At 57.1% G+C, this 18760-nt stretch overlaps 1 protein-coding gene across 8 annotated transcripts; it reads left to right on the top strand.

Moving 5' to 3' along the window:
- The first annotated feature begins 461 nt into the window (after window positions 1–461).
- CYB561 (cytochrome b-561) lies at window positions 462–17258 on the top strand. Of its 8 annotated transcripts, none has more exons than XM_054535112.2 (6): window positions 462–2513; window positions 12012–12226; window positions 13413–13511; window positions 13774–13877; window positions 14321–14478; window positions 14968–17252. In XM_054535112.2, the coding sequence occupies exons 2-6, from the start codon at window positions 12025–12027 to the stop codon at window positions 15158–15160; spliced, it is 756 nt and encodes a 251-aa protein (XP_054391087.1). In that variant the 5' UTR covers window positions 462–2513; window positions 12012–12024; the 3' UTR covers window positions 15161–17252.
- The last annotated feature ends 1502 nt before the right edge of the window (window positions 17259–18760 follow it).

Here is an 18760-nt window from a genome sequence, read left to right as displayed (position 1 = left end):
GGATTACAGGCACGAGCCATGGCACCCAGCTGGGACACATCTTTAGTATACTGCATGTAATATTTGGGACATGCTCATGCTGAAAAAACTAACTGAATTTGAATTTTGTTTTGGTTTTGTTTTTTTGAGACAGTCTCACTCCACTGCTTAGGCTGGAGTGCAGTGGCACAATCTTGGCTCACTGCAACCTCTGCCTTCTGGGTTCAAGCAATTCTCCTGTCTCAGCCTCCTGAGTAGCTGGGACTACAGGTGCCTGCCACCTCGCCCAGCTAATTTTTGTATTTTTAGTAGAGACGGGGTTTCACCTTGTTGGTCAGGCTGGTCTTGAACTCTTGACCTCAGGTGATCCACCTACCTCGGCGTCCCAAAGTGCTGGGATTACAGGCGTGAGCCACCGTGCCCGGCCTGAATTTGAATTTAACTGGGAATCCTTTTTTTACTTTTTCCTCTTCTTTCTGAATCTGGTAACCCTCGCAAGGGAGAAGTGACTAGCCAGGTGCCAGGTGGGTCTGCGGCCTGAGTCTCCAGCTCTCTGTTCACATTCTGCCTGCTTCCTTGATGCTTCCAGCTCCTTAAATGCTTTCTGTCAGAGACCAGGGGGCACTCTAGGCCTGGCTTCCCAGCATGCGGAATCCAGGAGCACTCCTACCTCCTAACCCCTGCCCCAGCTGCCCTCTGGATGGTCATGGAAGGCCTGAGGAGGTGATGTTTGAGCTGAGATTTGAGAGAATGTGCCCAGAGATGATCCAGGAAAGAACATCCCATGGAGAGGTGGGAGTGAACTTGGTGCATCTGAGAACAGAAAGGCCAGTGTGGTTCCGCGATGTGGGAAGGGAGTGGAAACGTGGGAAACACAGTCAGCATTTCCTTTTTTTTTTCTTGAGACGGAGTTTCGCTCTTGTTGTCCAGACTAGAGTGCAATGGCGCGGTCTTGGCTCACCACAACCTCTGCCTCCTGGGTTCAAGTGATTCTCTTGCCTCAGCCTCCGGAGTAGCTGGGATTACAGGCATGCGCCACCACACCCGGCTAATTTTGTATTTTTAGTAGAGACGGGGTTTCTCCACATTGGTCAGGCTGGTCTCGAGCTCCCGATCTCAGGTGATCCGCCCGCCTCGGCCTCCCAAAGTGCTGAGATTACAGGCATAAGCACAACTCAGGAGGCCCTGGAACTCATCTTGAGCCACTCAAGAAAGGGCAGGAGGGGTCCTCTCCTTTCCTGCCTTTCCCAAGCTGAAGGACTGCACACTTGTCAGGCTTCCAAGGCAGGAGCTTCGGCAGCAGGAACAGGGTTGCAAGGTAGTCAGTCTGGGTGTCTGTCGTCCTGGGTTGGGGCATCTGGGAACTGGGGCAAGGCCTCCAGGCCCTAGTGCCAGACAGCAGTTTGGTGGCATTGCCTGTTCTTTAAAATGGGTTAGGTGTAGCCATGAGCACCCCCATGCAGCGGATGTGCAGGCGGCTCCCTCAGTCACAACACCCTCACCCACCCCTCCCCACTTGAAGCAGGCCCTTGAGAACACTGCTGGAAGGGAGGCGGCTGCTCTCCCTCCTAAGGGAAAAGCCTGCAGCCCAGTGCTGCTGGGCCGTGGGGTGAGGGGGAAGCCAAAGAGCCCCCATCACCCCTCAGCAGGAATCTCTCCTGGCTTTGGAAGGGGCTGAAGGCCCGGGGCTCTCACGAGGGAACTCAGTCCTGCTCAGCCGATCAGGACTCCTCCTCCACGTCCAGATCCACAGACCAAACAAAGGACATGGCTCAGTTCCACCTTCTATCCACAGGGATTCTGCCTGTTAGCACGCTAAGGAAGCTGTTTCTTACTTTAAATTATCCATTAATTTCCTCCAGCTGAAAAATACTCTAAAATTTTTCTGTTGTTGGAGGGTTTAAGCTTGGTCCCTCTGAGTGGGTGGGCGCTGCTGTGTCGGCCCGTTGTGTCTGCTCGTGGAAGTTGTGCCATGTGCCACGGTGTGCCATGTGCAGCGGACATGCCTGTGCGTCTCGCCTGGCGCTGGAGACGCTGCTATCTGTGTACTAAGCGAGTACTGGATCCCCAGGGCCTATCTTGCCCACTGCCTGTGGGAAGCCCACAGTCTACACAAAGTGCATTCAAGTAAGCAAGTCTCCCTGCCCCCCCGGCCTCACAGAACCTTTGTGCCTGGAGGGCAGGTGGGGGAGGGCGTTCCTGAAAGGAGGCCGGTTTCCCTCTGCGGGGAGGAAACCCCATTTCCCTCCTACCCCTAGGCGCTTAACTACATCTGGCCCGGCATCAGACAGGAAAGAACCCTTTCTTCCCAGCTTGTAGGAAGTCTGAGCTGGGCCCCTTATCTACCCACAGCACTTCCTGGACCGGGGGCCTGGACCGGGCTCCGAAGGGGCTGGCTCCCGGTCTTGGTCTTGGCCTCGGCGCCCTCCTTTCTCTGCGCTTTGGGCAGGGGAAGCTGCGGACAGCAAGGTCTCGGCTTTCGTGAGAGCCTGGTGGAACCGGTGTTCCCCGCCGGCTACTCTGCGGGGGCGGCGGTTAGTCCCGGCCTTCCCGGCAGTATCGTCTCCCCGGTGGGGGCTGGGGAGGTGCCCCCAGGGCTCCCGGAGCGGCGGCATGGCCAAGGCCCGAACCGGGTCTGACATCTAGTGGCCTCCTGGGCCCGGGCGGGGCGAGGGCAGGGCAGGGAAGAAGGTGGCGGGCAGAAGGGGAGGCGTGGAGCGAGAAAATCAGGAAGCGCGGGGCCAAGCCGGGGAAGGGCGGCGGGTCTCGCCCCTGGCACCCGCTCTCCTCGGGTCCCGTCCCGTCCCCCAGGCCTGGCCGACCCCAGGTACTTCCGTGCGCAGTCGGGGCTCGCCCGGGCGAATCCCGTGGCCCTCGAGGCAGGCCCGGGGGGGCTCCCGGCCCTCCACCACCTCAGGCCGCAGACCCCACGCACCCCCGATCATGGGGGCCCCGGAGGGGGGTCGCAAGGCCGGGCTCACGGTGGCCGCGGTTCATCCACGTGCGGGCCCGGAGCTGGCAGGGCCCGGTCCCGAGCGTGGCCGCAACCGCGGGGACCTGGCACGTGCGGGGCAGCCCCGGGGGCCGCGTGCGCCATTTCCGGCCTCGGAGACACCGCCCAGCCAGCCGCCCGGTTGCCATGGCGACGCCGTCGCGCCACGGCCCGCGGAACCTGCCGAGCGACCGGGGCGCGGCGCGGGGAGGCTGGCGGGACGCTCGGGTAGGCGAGGTAGGCGGCCGGGCTGAGGGTGGGAGCGGAGCGCGCAGGGGTGCGGGGCGGGGGCGGCCCAGGTGAGCCCCGACTGCGCAGGGAGGGACAGCGCCGGGCTCGCACCTGCCCCCGCGGCCGCGCACCGGACTGCGGCGCCGACCCGCACCCTGGGCCCGAGGGCTGCAGGGCTCGCCCTCCCTCTCGGAGCCGCAGTCTCTCCCAGTCCAGGCGGCCCCTGCCCTGGCCTGCCCGGGTGCCTGGTCTCTGCTGAAGTTAGAACCGAGACCCCCGCTTGCCGGTGACCCCGAGTTTGGATCTTTGCTCCTGCGCCGCGTTCTAGAGCAAGGTAGGGTGCAAGTGGACCAACCAGTCTTTGCCACGGCTGCCCTCTTGAAATCTGAAACCGGAGCCACCGCCTCTTGCCCTGAGCAGGGCCCGGGCTGCAACGTGGAGCCACAGGTCCCCGCCTGTGTCTCCCGACGCCCCCAGCTTCTGAGCGCGAGGGTGGGAGTTTCCCGAGTGGGAAAGCCCCACGCCTTCAGTGGCCTCGGTGGCCCTGTGGTCGGTCTGGCCGGTGCCAACTGCGCTGAGGGCGGAGCTGCCGCCACCTTGACACCTGGGAGATGGCAGGGCCACCCTTCCTCCCTCCCTGCGCCGTCCCCGACTGTATCACGGAGCGAGGATCATCCGTGTGGATCTGGGGTCCCCTTCCCAGACTTCTCCTTTCTGGTCGCCCTCCTCCTCTCATTCATTCCACCTTGGCAGCCTTTGTGGATTTTCTGACTCCGTAAATGAAGTTACATCTAGGGCGCCTAGATTCTGCCCCTTTGTTTTAATAGCTAATGAAAAAAAAAAAAAAAAAAAGCTTTGCCACCTCTGGGTGCCTGGATTTCTCCTGGTGAAATTTGATGGAGGTAGGCAGGAAAATACGAGGCGGCGGCAGCCCCACCTCCTTGCATGAGGAGCCTCCTAGAGCTGGAGGTGGAACCACCCTCCTTGTCCCACTCCTTTTCTTTCTTGCTTTATTGTTTTCTTGCTTTCCTTCCTTTCCTTCCTTCTTTTTTTTTGAGATGGAGTCTTGCTCTGTTGCCAGGAGGCTGGAGTGCAGTGGGCAATATCAGCTCACTGCAACCTCCATCTTCCGGGTTCAAGCGATTCTCCTGTTCCAGCCTTCCTAGTAGCTGGGATTACAGGTGTGCGCCACAACACTCAGCTAATTTTTGCATTTTTAGTAGAGACGGGGTTTCACCATGTTGGCCAGGCTGGTCTCGAACTCCTGACCTCAAGTGATCTGTCTGCCTTGGCATCCCAAAGTGCTAGGATTACAGATGTGAGCCACCATGCCCAGCCTTGTCCTACTACTTTTCTGCTCTCACCACTTTTCCTTGGCAGGCAGAGCTTGGGCTCCTGCTAATACCCGGGTGGTTCAGTGGCATTAGATGGCATTGGTGGAGGGGAATGAGAAATTAACCCCCTCTAAAAGCATAGCTTCACTGGGAAAAAGCACTCTACTGTCTGAGCAATTCATAAATGAATTTTGGGAATATACAATGTCACAGATTAAAAGCAGACCATCCTGTGTTCTTCCAGCCCCAGGAGCTTCTGCTTGGTGTGCGGGGGCTAATGGTGGACAGCAAGGGAGCGTGGATTTATTAGCGATGGCTGCCATCTGGCTCTCTGTGGCCCCAAACCTCATGTGTCAGCAGTGCGACTCTTCCTAAGGTGCTCTTAGGACCAGATTTCGTTTGTGTAAGATTGCTCTTTGATGGAATGCCTACTTTGTGGCAGGCACTGTGCTGGGCGCTGGCACACGTTTATCTGCTTACTCTTTCTGTGTTCGATAAGGTAGATCCAGATATCCTCCCACTTTATAGATTAGGAAGCAGGCTTGGAGAAGGGACTTGGCTTGTTCAGGAGCTGATGGTTATAAATAGTGAGCCTGTTTTGAAATCACATCTCTCTAACCTGGGCTGCGCTGGGCCTTTCATGGGCCGTTGGCCCTGTGGCCTTCATGGGCCCCTTCTTCCATAAAAAAAATAATAACAATTGGCCCGGCGCAGTGGCTCATGCCTGTAATCCCAGGACTTTGGGAGGCTGATGGGGCGGGCAGATCACAAGGTCAGGAGTTCGAGACCAGCCTGGCCAACATGGTGAAAGCACGTCTCTACAAAAGATACAAAAAATGAGCGAGGCATGGTGGCACACGCCTGTAATCCCAGACTCGGGGAGTCTGTGGCAGGAGAATCGCTTGAACCCGGGAGGCGGAGGTTGCGGTGACCCAAGATCTTGCCATTGCACTCCAGCCTGGGCAACAGGGCGCGACTCCATCTCAAAAAAAAAAAAATTAATAAAAATTATATTTTACAACTGCATTGGTGTAAAGACAAGTATAATCCAGACTGGATTACAATTAATTTTAAAAACAAAACTTTTAGGGCAGGCTCCTGTCTGTCTTTAATCCCAGAGCTTTGGGAGGCTGAGGCAGGAGGACTGCTTGAGACCAGGAGTTTGAGACTAGCCCGCGCAACATAGTGAGACCCTATCTCTCCAAAAAAAGAAAAAATTAACTGGGCATTTTAGCATAGCTATAGTTCCAGCTACTTGAGAGGCTGAAGTGGGAGGATCCCTTGAGCCCAGGAGTTCGAGGCTGCTGTGAGCTATGATGATGCCATCGTATTCCAGTCTGGGTGACAGAGGTAGACACTGTTTCCAAAAAAAAAAAAAAATTAATTAAAATAAGTTTTAAAAAATTGCAACATTTTCCTCAACCTTAAATGTTCATTTTTTTCTTCTGATTTCCGTGGAAATGGAAACGTTTTGGTTTGTAAGCATTGGGAGCCCTTTGTCTTGTGGGAGAAAGGAGCTCAGTGTTTGACTTCAGGCTCTGCTGCTTCCTGGGTACCTAGTTCCTTGGTACCTGGTCCAAGCAGCCTAGATGCCCGGGGTCCCTGGGCTGCCTGGGCCAGGACAGCTGCCCTAGGAGAAATGGAAATGCAGCCCCTGCGGCTTGTTCACCCTCCTGTAATGCCTTCTCTCTTACCCTTTGTTCAGGGCCTGGTGTCTCTGCATGTACCAGGGCTTAGTGCCATGCTGGTACCAGCATGGGGAGGATGCAGGAGGACTGGCAAGGGATGGGGAGCACCTCCTGGGAAGCCCCTTCTTCCTGGGGCTACTGGGGTGCTAAGAAAGTACCCTAATAGCTCACACCACACTTTGCTTTCTCCTTCATCACCTGCTAGGACGTTCTAGGGCAATTGAGCTGTTTTCCCCTTCACCCATCAAGAAGAGATATCGGCCTTTCCCTAGTCACAATCTTTCCTAACTCAATTCAAACCCTGCTGTTGATAAGGAGGGCTGTAGCCAGCCCAGGCTGCCCGCTTCCCAGCCTCCCCTGCTCCGCCTTCCGTCCCCGAGGCTGTGCACCATGTGCAGTGTCTGGTCCCCAATAATGAGATTAGTCCTGGTCGCCTTTTAATAAAATGCAGTGGGCTCGGGGAGGAAGAGCGATGCTCGGCTCGGTGAAGCTCTGCGGGTCATGCTGTCCTTGATGCGCTGATTGCATTAAGTGGATTCTGGCTGCAGGTGGGGTGAGTGGGTGGGGACGAGGGTAACGCTCACAGCTCTAAGCTCCAGAAACTGCCAGAGATCTGTCACCCTTATCCTGAGCTGTCACAGAGGAAGGCAAGTGTCTGTGTGAGGGGCTATGTGAGCTCCCTCTGGTTGCGAGGTTCTGGTCTGCAGGGCAATGGAGCCCTTGGGGGTGGGGAGTGGCAGCTTCCAGGCCTTGAAGCTGCTGCCCACAGTTCTGCTCTGAGAACACAGAGGGCCCAAGAACAGCCGGTGTCCCAGGGCCACCCAGTGAGGAGGGAAGGGCGAGAAGAGAGTATTCTCGCTGTCAAGACTGGGAAATGAGGGCCACGATTCAAAGCCTTGCTTCTTAGGGAGAAATCTCATCCAATGTCCAGGTTTGGAAATGCAGCAGACCCATTTGTGCGTGGGTCAGATTCTGTCCAGGATATCAGAATGTCTATCCCTGTACATCCCCACCTCTGGCATGGGACACAGCCCTTCCCTGCACACAAATGGGTTATCAATTATGTCCAATGAATGGCCTCACAAGAGCCCTGTTGCGGAAGGGATCTTCCGCTTATCTCCTGTAAAGCACAGAGCCACGCTCAGAACCTATGGACTGCGGTCGCCTGCAGGCCAGCCACGGGCTTTCCTTTCATCCTCACACTTAGATTTTGAAGCCTTGCCTTTGAATCAGAAGCAGGCCGCTGTCATTCCAGAGGCCGCGGTTCATCTCTGGCTTCCTCCCAGATGCCCAGGTGCCCCGGGTGCCTGGGCTCTCTGGGCCAGGACACCCGCCTTAGGAGCAGATGGAAATGCAGCTTCCTCGGCTTGTTTGCCCTCCTGTAACCCCTTCCCTTTCGCCTTCGGTCAGGGCCTGCTGTCTTGCACGCCCCAGTGCTTAGTGCCATGGTGGAACCGAGGTGGGGAGGACGCAGGAGGACTGGCACAGGAGGGGGGGCTCCGCCCGGGGGCTTCCCCTGCGTCAGAGCAGCTTCCTCAGTGAGCTCCAACACAGACCCTTGCTGGCTTCAGTCTCTGGAAAGCCTGACAGCACCACCCTAGTTCCTGGGCCTTGGAAAGGCCAAAGCCACGAGCAGGCAGCCACTGTTCGGCAGGAGAGCTAGAGACGCTGTTGCCCACAGACATCAAAGCAGGGGTGCCATCTTCCGTGTGCACGCTGGGATGGGTCTTGGAGGCCCAGATTAGCTCCTGGCTTGAATTTGTACCACTCTTGCCTGAAAATTGCGTCTGCACCGAAGCTCATCTGCATGCCCCTTGAGGGCAGGGACCAGGCCCCCTCTGTGTGGCCCCCCAGCACCTGGCCGAGTGCGGGTGGCTGTGGGTCGAGTTGAGCTGCTATTTGCTGACGGGAATTTGGGGGCATGTTGCTTGTCCTCGTTGAGCCTCCATTTCCTGGCCTGTCAAATTGGGGCAATGCTCCTGTTATCCACACAGTGTCATTTACGGGTGACATGAGAGATGGCATGAAGTGCCCAGCACAGAGCAGGTGCTCACAGGCTGTTGGGTCCCCACCCTACTGACACACCAAGCACACGTCTGCCCTGCCATGGTGGGGAGCAAACAACGTTATGGTTCCGACTCCCCGGGAGGCCAGGCCGGGCATTTCACTGTAGGATTTTGAAGCCGCAAGCAGTCGTCGCTGCTAGAAGAGAGCCTGGCTCTGATGTCCGCTGTCTCCCAGGGAGCCTGATGGGAAGGAAGGAGTGGGCAGTGGCCCTTCGCTCTGCTGGCCTCTCCTGCCCTTTGTACTCCACGAGGCGTGAGGAAGTTGCCAGGTCACCCAGCAGAGGGAGGGGTGATGTCCCCTCTCTTCTTCCTAATTTGTAGCTAATCAGATTCTGCCTGCAGCCAGGCTCTCTGGGGATGAATCTAATAAAGGAGGCGGCGACCTGGAGAGGAGGACAGACGACAAGTGACCGGCAGGGACAACACTTCTTTCAGTACATTTTTCTGTTAGACTTGGGGTACTAGAGACCCAAAGATTCCCAAGGAGGAGCGAGAGCGTCCCTGCCTTCGAGGAGCAGACAGGGCACCGCGAGGGTAAGGAGGCTCCGGGAGAGCCTGGGGACAGAGTGATCTGCCCACCGTGGTGCCTGAGGAGTGGAGGCAGGGGTGTGGGGCCCGCAGCAGGGAGCCAGGCTGGGCCATGTCCTTGGATTCTGTGAACGCAGGCGTCTCCTCTAGAGGGCCTAGCAGGAACAGTGGGGGCTGCAGATGGAAACGGGCAGGCTCATGCCATGCAGTTGGCATTTCACTGGCACTCGGGGCCACTTGCGCAGGGGACAGTATGACCTGGGGAGCTGGCTTTGTCCCTGGCGTGTCTGTCACGTTGAAGAGGGAGAAGCTGCAGGCCTTGACTTGGGTGGGGCAGTGAGGATGCTCAGGAGGGAAGTGAGGGGAGGGGTCCCAGCATGTGGCGGCCTGGGCAGCCTTCTGTGAAGGAGCTGAGGTGTCACCTGGGCCCGGAAGAAGGGCAGCCCCGCTAGCTAGTGGGGAGGGCATGAGAGAACTTGGTGACAACGGGAGAGGAGGTGACTTGGGACCAGCTAGGTTTGAAGCGTCTGTGGGATGTCCAGGTAGAGGTGATTAGTGAACTGTCAGAAATGGGGCTTGAATTTGGGGTGGTGGGGACAGAACTGATATCCGTGTAGGTGACAGATAAGGACAGAGGCAGGAGTTCCAAAAATAGGATTTATTGTTGGCTGGGGCTTCTGGAATCCCGTATTCCCGTCCATCCTGGGAATGCGGATTGGGGCTATGTTTCTGGGAGATGATTTGATGGAATGTGTCAGAAGTCTAAAACAGAACCTAGCCCTTGTTTCAGGATTCCCTGCAGAGAAGTTTGCAGATGACCACATCCTGTTGTTTATTTGGTGGAAAACTGAAATTGAAAGCTAGCTAAATGCTGAACAATGGGAACTAGTTGGCTAAAAAATGGCCGTGCCATGCAAGAGTGTGAGGTTACGAAAATGATGATGTGGGCGCGTATCCATTGACACAAACATCCATGTGTGCTACGCCCTCAGTTAAAAAGCAGGTTAGAAAATGGAATAAATGATCCTGCTTCTATAAAAGGATGCATATGTGTTTTAGGAAGAAGGTGTGTGAGGATATAGATCAAATTCTGATGGCCTGTCATTTTACCTTTTTTGCTGATCCATATTCTACTGCAGTGCGTGTGGATTATTAACACACACACACCCTTTTTTTTTTAATTAAAAAAAATTTTTTTTTGAGACAGAGTCTCATTCTGTCACCCAGGCTGGAATGCAGTGGCGCGATCTTGGCCCACTGCAAACTCTGCCTACTGAGTTCAAGGGATTCTAGTGCCTCAGCCTCCCAAGTAGCTGGGATTACAGGTGTGAGCCACCATGCCCGGCTAATTTTTATATTTTTAGTAGAGATGGGGTTTCACCATGTTGTGGCTGGTCTTGAACTCCTGGCCTCAGGTGATCCACTTGCCTTGGCCTCCCCAGGTGCTGGGATTATAGGTGTGAGCCATCGCGCCTGGCCCACACACACACCCCCCCCTTTAATGGTGCAGTTGCCAACAGTTGTCCGATGTGGCAGAGAGAATTGGGGAGCAGAGAAGGAGCCCATCACTGGGAGGGACTGAAAACCAGCTCCTGGGCACTGCAGGGCAGATCGTGTGCCGGGTGTGAAGGGGGTCAGTGCCACTGTGCTGGCCACTGTCCCCCTAGTTCTGATACAGTTGCTGCCAGGAGAGGCTGGACCGTGGCGAGGGGCCAGTGGGGAACCGGGGCGGGGTGGGGGGCAGCAGCAGTGCTCTGGGGTCTGCTTGTGGTGGCCATGGTGGTGGCCATGGTGGTGGCAGTTGCAGTGGCAACTGTGGGCCATGGCAGCACTTTTCCGTGGCGCACAGGCGGCTGCCGGGTGAGGGGAGAGCAGGCGAGGCCCCGCTTGTTCTCCTCCCGCCGCCTCTCTTCCCATCCCCAGCTGCTGGGTGCTCTCCTGCCTGGCATGAAGCTGTGCAGGCACTGGGCACTCCCTTGGGCTCCTAGCGGGGCCTTCTCATTCCTGCTTCCCTAGGAACCACCCGCTCTCCTTTCCTCCTGGAGGGCCACGTGGGGCCGAGCACTGGGACAGCCGTGCTGAGCTCTACCCGGCCCCTTCGCAGGCCTCGTTTCTGGGGGCCTTCAGTTTTGGAAACCTCCCTGAGGGCCCCTCTAGAGTGCGGGTCCGCCCCGCCCCGGGTGTGGAGGGGAAGTGCCCTGTCCCTGTGTGCTGACAGGTCCCTGTGTGCAGCATGGTCAGGGCACTTCTACTCTGCAGGCGCGGCCGGGTGGGGAGCGGGGCGGGGGGCGGGCGGGGGTGTGGGGGGAGCGGGGCTGGCTCTCCTGGGTGTGGGGTGGGGAGGCCTCCTCATCGCCAGCATGGAGTTAAAAACCAGGATGGGGGAGGGAGACTTCCCATTTCTCCCGGAGATGTACTTCATGATGGTCTGCAGAAAAGGTGTGACCAGCCCCTTCCTTCCCGTCATGGAGCGCGCTTGCCTGTGTAACTCACCTGTAAAGACCACCCAGGGAAGGCCAGGGCCTCATGAAACAGAAAACAAAGCCAGGCACTGGGCCCTTGCGCTCACTAGAATTTGGGGTATCTTTCCTTGCACCCTCACCGCATATGGAACTCCTGGCGTCGTGTCCCAGGTCACGCCTGTCCCTGTGGGGAGGCTGGGCCCCTCCCCCCAGCCACTCCCGAGACTTGAGACCTCTGCCCCAGGACGATGGATGGGAAGGGGCTTGCGGGTAGGAGAGCCAGCGCTGCTTCCAGCGGGAGCCTCGGGGGAGGGTGGCGGGGCCGCCATGGCGGGAGCCGCGCCGCATCTCAGGCGCAGTCTCTAGGGGCTGTGCTCATCTGTGGGGGGGGACATATGCATCTCAGGGGGGCTGCTTGCATCTGGGGGTGCTGTGTGCATCTCGCGTGGGCTGTGCCCATCTAGCGGGGTGGCTGTGCGCATCTGGAGGGGGCTGTGCGCAACCCGGGGGGGTGTTGCGCGCATCTAGCAGGGGCGGCTGTGCGCATTTCAGGGGGGGGCTGTGCGTATCTGGGGGGACTGTGCGCGTCTTCGGGCGTGTGTACATCTCGGGGGGCCTGTACGCATCTTGGGGGGCTGTGTGCATCTGCGGGGGCTGTGTGCATCTCAGGGGCTCTGTGCGCATCTCGGGGTGCTGTGCGCTGCTCCTCTGAGCTCTGCTTTTTCTTGTAGCGTTTGCCTCAGCATGGAGGGCGGGGCCGCGGCATCCACCCCCGCAGCGCTGCCTTACTACGTGGCCTTCTCCCAGCTGCTGGGCCTGACCTTGGTGGCCATGACTGGCGCGTGGCTCGGGCTGTACCGAGGCGGCATTGCCTGGGAGAGCGACCTGCAGTTCAACGCGCACCCCCTCTGCATGGTCATAGGCCTGATCTTCCTGCAGGGAGATGGTGAGTCCCATGGGCCGCTCCTCTCTGCCCGGGCTTGTGGGGGTCCCTGAGAGGCAGTTTGCAGGGGTCTTGTCACCCCTGCGGTCTCTTCTGGTTGGACAAATCTAAGATTCTAGAAAAGACAGAGACAGAAGCTGGTTCAGAGCCTGGAGAGATGGAATCCAAACCCAGGCTCTGAGGTTGGTGGGTGGCAGCTCCTCTCCAGCCTGGTCCAGCATTTTCACCTCGTTTCCACACACAGCATCCAAGGCGGGCACTTCATGCAGCAGAGGGAAAGGAATGAGGCTCCGAGCCAGGCCCTGCTGCAGGGGTGGTTTGAATTGAGGGAAAAAAAGTAACCATATGTGAGAATTTGTATGCGTGCGTGCGCGCATGTGTGTTGTTGGTCTTGGACTTGGCAGAGCTACAGCGCCTCCCCCTGGGGCAGGAGCAAGGCAGTGCTTGGCCTCCACCTGCCTCCAGGCCAGGGATCCAGGAAGCGGGATCTGCATCCGGTTGACCCGCTCTTCCTAGAGTTGGTCCTGGTGACAGCCACCCCTGAGCAGCAGAAAGCTAAGAGGCATTCCTCACGTGACCTGGCCTTGCCCACCTCTTCTGGAGGCGAGAGATCAGGCTGGGATCACAAGGTTCTGCTTGGGAGCCAGGGGCCTGCTTGCTAGGAGTAGGACCATCTGCCCAGGCTTAGGTGGGGGCCTGTGTGAGGAGCCACGTGGCTAACAGGTGAACTCGGAGGCTGCTTGTTGCCTCAGTGTGACCAACAGTGGACCTCAAACACAGCCTGGAATTTGCAGGACACCTGACAAGAAGGTGGGTGGGGTGGGTGTCTACTGGGCCGGGCAGCTCCTTTAGGTGGGGACGAGGGCAGAGGCGCTGCCTTCACTGCCTGTCCTGGTGGTGGGGACTGTGGGGCAGCCTCCCGCCCTGCCCTCTTTGTGCACAGCTGGGGGAGTTTGGAGGGTGGGGGAGGGGTGTTAAGGTGCACACAGCCCTAGGTGCCCTCAGAGAAGGCCAGGAGCTGCCCAGGGTCCCCAGGGAACCTGGCTTTCTCCTCTGGTTCCTGCAGCTAGGCTCCTGTTACAAGCCGTCAGCTCACATCACCTCTCAACCAAGGTGCCTCCTTGCTGCTGGGGCAGGAGGCCTCATGCGCAGGCGGATGCACTCACGTTCCCTCTCTCACCTCCCACAGCCCTGCTGGTTTACCGTGTCTTCAGGAACGAAGCTAAACGCACCACCAAGGTCCTGCACGGGCTGCTGCACATCTTTGCGCTCGTCATCGCCCTGGTTGGTGAGTTCCCGGGCGCGGCCTTCCCCGCCCCCTGCCTGCCTCTTCAGGTATGGCAAACAGCCGCTTCACCTGCTCTGTTCCCTCCCCAGAGCCGTGATGGGCCCGCCCCCACCCCAAACATCCCCTGCAGGGCCACTAGGTGCTGGCAGCCGTCGAGCTGGGACTAAAGCCCAGAAGTCCCGCTAGCTGGTTCCCTTGGGTCGTCTTACACCTTCCTTTTCCACGTCCAACCCTGTCCTCATATGACCTGTCTCTGGCCCAGGCTTGGTGGCGGTGTTCGACTACCACAGGAAGGAGGGCTACGCTGACCTGTACAGCCTACATAGCTGGTGCGGGATCCTTGTCTTTGTCCTGTACTTTGTGCAGGTGAGTCCTTCCAGCACCCCGGGCCTGGGGCCACCTACCAGGGAGGTGGGAGGGGGAGGGGAGCTGGGCTGAAATGTGCCTCATGGAAGGGCCTGATTTCTGGGGTACGTGCAGGTGAGACAGCTGCCTTCCCAGGCCTGTGTGGGTGCAAAGCTAGGATTGGCGGCCAAGGGTGCCCAGCTCCCAGGCGCCCCATGGCTGACTCAGCACGTTTGGCCACAAGCCCAGCTTTCCAAGTATGCCAAGGCCTCAAGCGTTGGGGGACCGGTCCCTTGTCCCTAAGCGCTTAGTGCTCCTCCCACCACTGTGCTGAAGAGGGAGGAAACCAGGCAGGGCTGAGGGGCTCACAGTCACCTCGTGGGCATGTGGGTGTGGGCCTGGGCCGACCTCGGCTGCTGGGGTGTCCGGCTGCCCTGTCCCGGAACCGCCTCCTTTCCTCCTAGTGGCTGGTGGGCTTCAGCTTCTTCCTGTTCCCTGGAGCTTCGTTCTCCCTGCGGAGCCGCTACCGCCCACAGCACATCTTCTTTGGTGCTACCATCTTCCTCCTTTCCGTGGGCACCGCCCTGCTGGGCCTGAAGGAGGCACTGCTGTTCAAACTCAGGTGAGTGTCCTGGGTGGGAGAGAGCAGGGCCTGGGCCACCCTTGCACAGACCTCACCCTGCCCTCGGCTTCCCCAGCTGTGGCTTCCTGAGCCGCCTCTCGTGGCCTCACAACTGGTGGCTGTAGATGCTTGCTAAGATGTGGGTGCGTGGGGCTTGGCTTTGGTTAGCTTTCTTGATTTTATCCTTTCAAAGAAACTTCTGGGCTATGGGCACCCTATTTATTCCCACCACGCAGCAGGATCTGCAGGACAACTGCTTAGAGCTAGAATATTGATCTAGATTTTCACATTACCCATCTCTTTCTGTCTCTGAGCCATAGCTGGAGATTGCTGGTTGGGGGCGGGGGGATGGTTGTTCTCTTCAGGCAGGGTAGGGAGGCAGGGGCTGGTGCTGGAATCCCCATGGCATCTTTAAGGCCCAGGATACGAAGGGCATTTGGCCTAATTGTGACCCCTTGGGCAGCTTCTCCCTTCCTCTCACCCCTGCAGGGACAAGTATAGCGCGTTTGAGCCCGAGGGTGTCCTGGCCAATGTGCTGGGCCTGCTGCTGGCCTGCTTCGGTGGGGCGGTGCTCTACATCTTGACCCGGGCCGACTGGAAGCGGCCTTCCCAGGCAGAAGAGCAGGCCCTCTCCATGGACTTCAAGACGCTGACGGAGGGAGACAGCCCCGGCTCCCAGTGATGCGCCCGTCCGGCCCTGGGGGTTCGCGGGGTGTCTTCTTGCCCGCCCCTGCTGAGGCGTCTTCAGAACTGCAGGCTCTGGAAAGTGGCTCTGGCAGCAGGCGGGCGCGTGGGTGCAGCTGCATCTATTTGAGTGCTGCTTTCTGGGGTCAGGTCTCCGCCTCCTCTGCTTCTCCTTTCTCCGCTGCTATAGACCAGTTCATTGTGTGTAGCTCCCGTGTCTCTGTTGCCCCCTTCAGTGCAGAAGGCTTTGGGTAGGACTTCGGGTGTTCAGTCCTGGTCGCAGAGCACAGATCTTTAAAGAAGCGAGAGAGGAGGCCCCACCCTCCCAGCAGCAGATGCCTGGGGCAAGGCCAGGGGAAACTGGGGGGGCCTCAGGGACAGGCCTGGAAAGGCCACGATGGCTGCTGAATTCAAACAAGGAGTCCCTCCAGCCCGAATAACACGTGGCACAAATGGGCCCGGCCTTTGGCAGAGGAGCAAGTGATACGATGTGTAAAGTATGTTGGTGGTGAGAGCAAGGTTCCCCAGGAGAGGGGAGGGACTGGCCCCTGGGAAGCTCTGAGATGAGGCTGTGGCCCAGCTGTAGTCCTGACCTTCCTCTTCTTTAACCCTTTAGCCCTAGGACGGCTTTGGTGGGAGAGGGGATAGAAGCCCATGATTTCAGACAGACTGTCTTGGCAGATGCAGGCGGGCCTCCTCCCAGGCTGCTCTAGACATGGGGGTTGGGGATGGGGGGCACCTTGCAGCCCCTTCCTGCTGGGGCTCCCTCCTTGTAGCACCCCCCTTGCGACTCAGCTCTGGTTTCCTCTCCCAGGCTCACCCAGGCTCTGCTCAGGCTGGGAGGCAGAGGGCACAAACCTTAGAATTTTTTAAATGAAAAACCGTCTCTGCTGGCTGTGGCTGGAGCCCCCCGGGGCTGCCGGAGCTGCTGCCTCTGTTCTGGAGGACAAGCCTTCTCCTTATCTGGTGCCCATCTTTCCAGGAAGTCAGGACAGAGTCAGAACTAGAGTCATCCCCCGTGGTGTCTGCACATCACTCCAGCCCCATAAAGAGTGTCATGTTAGCTGAGTCACCATTTGGCTTTGGCCTGGAAATAGTGTGATTAGAACACTGATCGTATGCGAGGCCAGGAGATCGAGACCATCCTAACACAGTGAAACCCCGTCTCTACTAAAAATACAAAAAAATTAGCCAGGCGTGGTGGCGGGCGCCTGTAGTCCCAGCTACTTGGGAGGCTGAGGCAGGAGAATGGTGTGAACCCGGGAGACGGCGCTTGCAGTGAGCTGAGATCGTGCTACTGCACTCCAGCCTGGGCGACAGGCTCAAAAAAGAAAAAAAAAAGAACATTGATCATGTGCTTCTTGGATCTGGTGACTGTTCTCTCCCTGTTTTCCTTGTTTTTGGGGGTTTGAGGAGCATGGCTTAGCTTGAGACAGACACAGACACAGTGTACTTCAGTGAAGGGCTTAATACACAATTTCCAAACCTGACGACTCTTCTTGTAATGGCTGCCCTTTTCCTGCCTGAGGCCATCTTAGAGAAAGGGGCCAGTCTTCTCTAATGCTCAGATTTCCCATAGTTGGCTTTTGCTGTGGCTCTTGCCTCAGGCAGTGTCATTTCTGGGAGCAGGTGGTTGTAGTCCAGGCCCCTCCCCAGCAGGGTCTGCCCAGGCTCCTTCGAGCCCCTTTCCCTGCCCCCTCTCAGCCTGTCCGGATGACAGTGTTCACCTCCTGTTTAGACTGTACACTCTTCAGGGGTAGGGGTGCCGTCAGTTCTTCCATCAGCTGGCACACACTTGTATAGTGAAATGTTTACCTGTGGGAAAACTCCGCCTTAGACAAACTACCAAAGTACAATCGTGTCTCTCCCTAGCCGGAATGCTACAGAGAGAAATGGAACCTTAGATTTGCAACAAAAGTCTGTAAACTGGTCTGTTTGCCAAAGTGAACACTGGATGACTAAGGAGCTGAAGAAGGCCCCCAGAAGCAGATTTGTGGTGGGTTATTTTATTTTGCCTGTGGCCGACCTTCTGTGAAATACAATGTGCTGTTGTTGGTGCAACAGATGATTCAATAAATGTCTACAGCAGACCTCTCGCCTGTTATCTTCCTTTACTGTGGTAATAAAAGGAGCCAAAGCTTTTAGCAGCCAGACACATGACGTTAGCTCTAGGCCTGAGAGAAATTGAATATCCGCAGGCTGGGCACAGAAGGTAAAGTGATGAGTGATATCGATCATGGCCTAGGGTCTGAAAAGGCCCAGCAGTTGTCCAGTCCCGACCCAGCAGAGGCAGTGTTTCCACATGGTTAGATAAGCCCTTTGCTCTCAGCCTGAGAGGGTGGCCTGGAGGGCGGAGCTGCAAGAGCCTGATAAGAGCCTTGGCAAGGAGGGTCCCCCAGTGTTTAATGGACCCCTTTCCCTTTGAAATCGGTCTTTTTGATCCTTAAGAAGAGGAGCAAGGCTTTTGGAACAAGCTGAGATTCCACTTTAGATCCACGTACGTGGCTCAGGCAGAAGGTGAGTTGTTTTTGGCAAATTTGGGTGGGATCACACTGTGTGCTTTGTGCCTTGTCACTTAAAGCAGTGGTCCCCAACCTTTTTGGCAGCAGGAACAGGTTTTGTGGAAGACAATTTTTCCACAGACCAGGGCTGGGGCTGGGGGATAGTTTTGGGATGATTCAAGCACATTACATTTATTGTGCATTTTATATTATTACATTGTCATATATAATGAAATAATAATTATACAACTTACCATAATGTAGAATCAATGGGAGCCCTGAGCTTGTTTTCCTGCAACTAGACAGTCTCATCTAGGGGTGATGGGAGACAGTGACAGATCATCAGGCATTCGATTCTCCTAAGGAGCATGCAACCTAGATCCCTCGCGTGCGCAGTACACAGTAGGGTCTGCACTCCTATGAGAATCTAATGCTACAGCTGATCTGACAGGAGGTGGAGCTCAGGTGGTCAAGCTCACTCGCTGCTGCTCACCTCCTACTGTGCGGCCAGGTTCTAACAGCCACAGACCCATACTGGTCTGTGGCCCTGGGGCTGGGGACCTCTGACTTAAAGCAATTTAAAAACTCACCAGAGCTCACTATTTAAAGGGACCCAACAGCAAATCCTTTAATAAGGTAACAGGAGTCCCTGCTTCCCCGCATTGGTCTCAACTTTGTCTTCTGTATTGTAGCTGGTCTGTAATGTGTAGGAGCCAGAGCGGAGAGGTCTTTCCTTAGGGCACCTGTAGAGTTCCTCCTGATTCAACGCTTCCGTGTGGACCTTTATTTTTATTTTTTATTTTATTTTTTTGAGACAGAGTTTCGCTCTTGTTGCCGAGGCTGGAGTGCAATGGCGCAATCTCAGCTCGCTGCAACTTCAGCCTCCCGGGTTCAAGTGATTCTCCTGTCTCAGCCTCCTGAGTAGCTGGGATTACAGGCATGCGCCACCACACCCAGCTAATTTTTGTATTTTTAGTAGAGGTGGGGTTTCTCCATGTCGGTCAGGCTGGTCTCGAACTCCCTACCTCAGGTGATCCACCCGCCTTGGCCTCCCAAAGTGCTGGGATTACAGGTGTGAGCCACCACGCCCAGGTGAG

This window comes from Pongo abelii, chromosome 19, assembly GCF_028885655.2.
Source record: "Pongo abelii isolate AG06213 chromosome 19, NHGRI_mPonAbe1-v2.0_pri, whole genome shotgun sequence".
NCBI classification, from domain to species: Eukaryota; Metazoa; Chordata; class Mammalia; order Primates; family Hominidae; genus Pongo; species Pongo abelii.
Note: the sequence above shows the minus strand (reverse complement) of the source record. Positions and strands in the feature narration are given on the sequence as shown.

Excerpts from the sequence above, each read along its gene's own strand:
- CYB561 (XM_054535111.2), top strand. The coding sequence starts at position 11,345 with ATGAAACAGAAAACAAAGCCAGGCACTGGGCCCTTGCGCTCACTAGAA. Across the intron at positions 12,227-13,412 it reads GATCTTCCTGCAGGGAGATG|CCCTGCTGGTTTACCGTGTC; the intron begins GTGAGTCCCATG and ends CACCTCCCACAG. Across the intron at positions 14,479-14,967 it reads GCACTGCTGTTCAAACTCAG|GGACAAGTATAGCGCGTTTG; the intron begins GTGAGTGTCCTG and ends TCACCCCTGCAG.